We start from the raw sequence: 6,000 nt of genomic DNA, 5'->3' as shown, positions 1-6,000 counted from the left end.
CACAATTCATTTCAGTTCATGTCTCAGAATGTGTATTTTTTGTTTTGTAATTTCACAGTTGTAATACCATAACGTGAAAGTGCCGCTTTTCTATCGCGAATGTGCCGAATCTGCTGATGTAATTACAACCGCTAGGTGATAGAGAAGGGGAGGGGGAGGCCGGGGGAGAGGTGAACTCTCCTGCCTCCGTTGGAAAAAAAAATTAGCCAATCACCATCGAGTGTTCACTTTCAGCGCTGAGGAGTGTTGAGAAAAGAAACCCCGTAGGGGAGGCGAGCCTCCCTTCTGATATCATCAAAGAGACATAAATTACGTGATATTAGTTTGAACATCTCCCGCTGCGCTGATAATGTACCAAGTACTTATGATGAATAGCGATATTGAATATTTGATTGCCAACAGATTTACCAAGCTGTCATTCAAACAGTATATATACAAATTTAGGGAAAACACACCTAAGCTGGATATAGGCTACAGCAGTCGGCTTAATTAAATGGCGCAACAGGCAGCTCTCTTTTAACACAGACTTTTAAGAAGGGATGGATGTTTGCTTCAAGTGATAGGCCAGATAAGTGAAGTTATATTATCTTGCTGTATATATGTCATTTTCCTTACGTTTTCTGACTAAAAGCAACCAAAAAGCCATTTTAAAGTGGTTAAGCAAATAATAATAATAATAATAATAATCGGCAGGGATCCCAGACCAATACAATTAGTGTGCCTCTATTTTAAAACCCACGAGCCACCACTGTGTGACTTTGCGCTGGGATTGCATAACCTTACTAACCAGTGGACTGATCTCGTTGCACAGCTTCTAAAAAGTTGTTATGGTCATTCTTAAACACCCGAGTGAAGTCTGTCGTCAAAGTATTTCTGTGTAACTGTCTTACACTACTGTGTTCCCAAACAACAGGCATCCACATCTGAAAGCAATATTCACATTTATTGTTTTGTCTGCTCACTCTTAGGTGCAAGTCATTTATTATATATGAAAATTACTATGTACAGTTGCCTCTACTTTTCTTAGTGATATTTAGTGTCAGTTTTTTAGGTAATTATGATTTTGTTCTCTTTGACTCGTTGGATGGAAACAATGCTTTATTTGCAAATGCTTTATATGATATTCCAATTTTGCACAAAAGTTAAATTCGCAACTTTGGATGAAAACCTGGCTAATGTTTTGCCCTACATAAAATTTGATAAGGTCCCTGCTGGAAAAAGCTGCCTTAACCCAGACTAAGCTGGTTTTAGTTGGTCTGCCAGCCTAATCCAGCCGGGTTTTGGGCACTTTGTAGTTGGTCAGTCTGGGGTTACAATTTAAACCAGTCAAACCAGATTAGGCTACTCTGAGCAGGTTTTTTAAAGCAAAAGTAGCACTAGTTGTATCGTGTTCCTCCTTATATTACCCATATAGTACTCATTTGAAAGTCACTTTGCATGAAAGTGTCTGCTCCAAAATGAATAAATGTAAATGCTTTTGTCTTGATTGTCTGGCCACTGTTAGTTGCTACAGGAAGCTGTTTGGTTACTTCAAATGACTTTGGCCACCCGTCGATATCAGGCAGTATTGAGTTCAAGACCACTGTCTATCCAAGTCATTGAAAGTCTCCTTTCCTTTTTGTCACACAGGCTGCGCGTTCCTCACCTACTGCGCCCGCGAGTCGGCCATCAAAGCCCAGAACGCCCTCCACGAACAGAAGACACTGCCGGGGGTAAGTCCGCTGCCAGCCTTTTGCATCACCTCTTTAAGACAGCCACCATGCCAGTCAAAGCTAAAGCCGTATGTTTTAGACAGAGAGCTTTTGGAGCAGAAATCAGTCGATAACCCAGCCTTTTAAGATCAGGCTTTGAGCCGTTTCATGGTACTTCTCCCCGGGGACATTTGCAAGCATTGATCCGATGCTTTCAGCGCAGGGCTTGGGGATGCAGTGATAGCAAATGTCAATTCATTTGTTCTCTCAATTTTTCCAAACTGCTCCATTTACGCAAAAAGCCAGTGAGTCATTGTTGCCCAGTTGCACAAAAGTATTCCAGACGCACAAAAATAAACATAGCGGGACGCAGCGAGAGCGTTTCCATTGAGGGTTGTGTGCTCCTGAGGATGACTGGCAATTGCGACGACATTCAAAGCACAAAACACACAAGGAGGTCCAACAGTAGTCTTTCCGGCCACACACAGCCATAGTGAATGATATAACAATGACATATTGTTGCTATGCTGCCGGACAGACATCTCCTGAAGTAACCTGCAGGAAACTTGGATGCACCGAGAGCAATGTAGATGCACCAGTACCAGTGCTTTTGTGCCTTTTTAATCCTTTTTTTGGCCTCTGAATAATGATTTTATTTGTTTATAGCATTATTTGTTAATAGCATGTTTTGTTTTTGTTTTGTTTTGCTTTGCTTTTTGTATTTTTGCTTTGCTTTGCTTTTTGTTGTTTTATTCTATGCTTTGCTTTATTTGATAAATTATAATATTTTGCTGTTTTATTTTTTATCTTGATTTTAAACATTATATCATTTATTCATTTATTTATTTATTTGTTTGTTTGTTTGTTAATTTGGCATCATAGATGGAAATATGGCACCAGCAACATTGCTTTTGTGCCCCCCCCCCTTTTTTGGACCTCTAAAAATGACATTATTTGTTTATTTATAGCATTATTTGTTAATAGCATGTGTTGTTTTTTTTGCTTTGCTTTGCTTTGCTGTTTTGTTTTTTGCTTTGTTTTGATTTTTGTTGTTTTATTCTATTCTTTGCTTTATTTTATAAATTATTATAATTTACTGTTTTAGTTTTTTATTTTGATATTACGTTTGATATTATTATTATTTATTTATTTGTTTATCAATTTGGCATCACAGATGAAAATATGGCACCAGCAATATATAATAATATTTCTTTTCTTTTCTTTTCTTAAATAATGACATTGTCTTTGAGCAGCTGCCAGAAAATGTTATGTTTGAAGACTGTGAACGTGTCATTTTTTTGTTTTGTTTTGCTTTGCTTTGGTTTGCTTTATTATTAAATTATTAAATGTTATTTAAAAGTAATTTTTTAGTTTTATCTTATTAATTTTGACGTTACATTTTATATTACTATTTGATTTATTTGTTTATATTACTATTTATTAATTTGGCATCACAGGTACATATATAAGACTTATTTTTTTCCATTATGTTCTTTGCTTTTGCTTCAGTAAAGATTTTAAAATGTTGTTCTTTTATTTTTTTTATTTTGAAATTACATGATTATTATTATTATCTTATTCTTCTTATTATTATTATTTAGTTGTTTGTTTTACTTTATATTATTCTACAACTGTTTGTGGTTTATTGTAACAAAATCCTTAATAGTGAAATTGCTTCTTTATTCCTTTTGAAATACTATTTTTTCATTATAAATTATATCGTCAGGAATTTAAGTCAAACATTGGATAATTCTCAGAATTTCTATATTTCTTAGTATTTTATGTTTCCTCTTTTGTTCAAGTTGGCATGATGTTAGTTCATTGTAGTTATCCACTAGTATTACAGAGGTTCTAGAAATTTGAAGTAGAAATATAATATACACGTTCAGAGGTGTCTAAGGTTGCTGACCGTTGAAACCTTTATGTAAGAAGCCTCACAATGAAAAGTTTTAAAGAAGAAGCCAATGACAGGTGGTATCCAACATTCGATTTAGTGCCACTATGTCAAACACACACACATTTTTACCCCCAGGAGAACATTTGAGCCTGAAAGGAAAAAAATAGATGAAAGAGGGGGCAATCAGGATGTGACACATGTCATCCAGGCCTGTTGAGAATATATCACAACTTCCCCATCGCACCGTGGAGTGAGAGAAACTCGCGCGCACATGTACACAGACTTGCTGCATGTGTGACATCATTGCATCAGCTTCACTTACCAGTGTTGTCATCCCTTGAGACAACTGCGAATAAGGTAGTAGCTGTTTGTTGAAGAGTCTGAGAACTAGAGACGTGTTTTTATGTGCATGTGTTTGCCTAGGAATAGGACATGGTGGTTGACTATTCCTCTCTATTTTTTGGTACATGTATATTTTAGTTTTAATATTTCAGTGGTGGTGCTCTAATTAGCATGCTGACAGTGTGGTGTGCGTTAGCTTTTACAGTTTGCACTGTAAAATCCTCTCAGGAAAAGGTGCGTCTTCTAAATTGAACACATTCTAAACACTGCTTCTGTACCTATACACATTTAAACAGACATATTGACTGTTGCGTCATGTCTCACACTGTTTTTTTGGGCGCCACAACATGAGTTTTTAAATCAGTATGTCACATTTTTAAAGAAGCACCACTAGAAAGCTAGTGTTTGTTTGTTTTTTGTTGTTGTTTTTAAAAAAATAAAGAATAAAAAATAAAAAAAGATAAATATAGGTAAAGTAGAATTAATATAGAATAGAAAGCGTTAGAGTTAGAGGGTCAAACAGATTTGTTTTTAGTCGTTTCTTGAAGATGGTTAAGGACTCAGCTGCTCGGATTGATTTGGGCAGATCATTCCACCAGGAGGGAACAGTTAATGAAAAAGTCAGTGAAAGTGATTTTGTGCTTCTTTGAGATGGCACAATAATACGCCGTTCACTTACAGAACGCAAGCTTCTAGAGGCCACATAACTCTGAAGTAATGAATTCAGGTAAAGGGGTGCAGTGCCAGTGGTGGTTTTGTAGGCAAACATTAATGCCTTGAATTTAATGCAAGCAGCTACTGGTAGCCAGTGCAAATTGATGAACAGAGGTGTGACATGCGTTCTTTTTGGCTCAATAAAGATTAATCTTGCAGCGGCATTTTGGATTAATTGTAGAGGTTTGATAGAAGTGGCTGGAAGACCTGCCAAGAGAGCATTGCAATAGTCCAAAACTCAAAATTGAGTTTTCTCACCCTCATGTCATTCCAAACCTGTATGAAGCTTGTACTCTTGTTTTGTCCATGCAGTAAAGCCAGTGAGTCCAATGTTGTATTAGACCCCACTGACATAAGGGTGAATATATAATGAAATAATTTTTTATCTTTGGGTCAAACTTTTCACCCGAATGTCATTCCAAACCTTAATGAGTTTCTTTTTGCAAAACATAAAATAAGATATTTTGAAGAAATATGGCAACCAAACAGTTTTGGTTCCCATTGACTTCCACTGTATTGTTTGTCCGTACAATGGAAGTCAATGGGAACCCGGCCTGTTCGGTTACCAACAATTTTTCAAAATATCTTCTTTTATGCTCCACAGAAGAAAGAGTAAATCATGATAGAATTTTCATTTTGGGTGAACTGTTTATTCACATTTATTCACAGTTAACCCACGACCAGTCCATTTTAAAAATATGTGGTTCGCAAACACGCTCTTTCTTCCGTGTATATCTGCCAAAGTGGCCTGCAGTGAGTCTTGGACAAACAGCCTATCCCTAAATCTTTCCCCAACAACCCCTGCCTCAATAAGTTAATGGTAAGCAGATATGCCAGTTGTTTGTTTGCTAAATCCTGCTTGATATGCAGATTGCCAGAGGCTACAGAGCAGGGCTGGATTGGTAATCGGGCATACCGGGCGTTTTCCTGGTGGGCCGACGCACTTAAGGGGCCGACAGAAGGTTTTTCATGTTTTTTTTTGCCGAGGACCATCACGCAGGGACAGCGAGCAGCCAGAGGCCCATTAGTTTGTCTCCTGTATTGACAGCGTAAACATCCAACCACAATGCGCTATAGACAGAGCGATGAAGTATTTTGTATTTTGCTCCGCCTATATAAAGATCGCTTCACCGCAACTTCTTCCTCGTCGGCTTTTCCCACGTTTTTGTGCCCCCTCAGATTTCTGAGCCAAATGGATTTTAAATGCAGCTTCCAAAAGACAAAACAATAGCCGAATAATATTTTTTATATTTGATACAATCACACCGGTGTGATTAGATCGTTTAGTGCGGCACAGCATCAGCTGCTATTCAAATCTGCGTTCGCGCTTTGGCTGGCACAGAGACAGACGCGTTT

At 37.4% G+C, this 6,000-nt stretch overlaps 1 protein-coding gene across 1 annotated transcript in view; it reads left to right on the top strand.

The window, feature by feature from the left end:
- The window catches only part of LOC107596896 (CUGBP Elav-like family member 5), a 145,536-nt gene that overhangs the window by 16,087 nt on the left and 123,449 nt on the right, over window positions 1–6,000 (top strand). The window contains exon 2 of the mRNA XM_016287753.1: window positions 1,630–1,712. Within this exon, the coding sequence (XP_016143239.1) occupies window positions 1,630–1,712 (83 nt within the window). The remainder of the gene's footprint in view (window positions 1–1,629; window positions 1,713–6,000) is intronic.

This window comes from Sinocyclocheilus grahami, unplaced genomic scaffold (genome assembly GCF_001515645.1).
Source record: "Sinocyclocheilus grahami isolate Dianchi unplaced genomic scaffold, SAMN03320097.WGS_v1.1 scaffold224.1, whole genome shotgun sequence".
NCBI classification, from domain to species: domain Eukaryota; kingdom Metazoa; phylum Chordata; class Actinopteri; order Cypriniformes; family Cyprinidae; genus Sinocyclocheilus; species Sinocyclocheilus grahami.
Note: the sequence above shows the minus strand (reverse complement) of the source record. Positions and strands in the feature narration are given on the sequence as shown.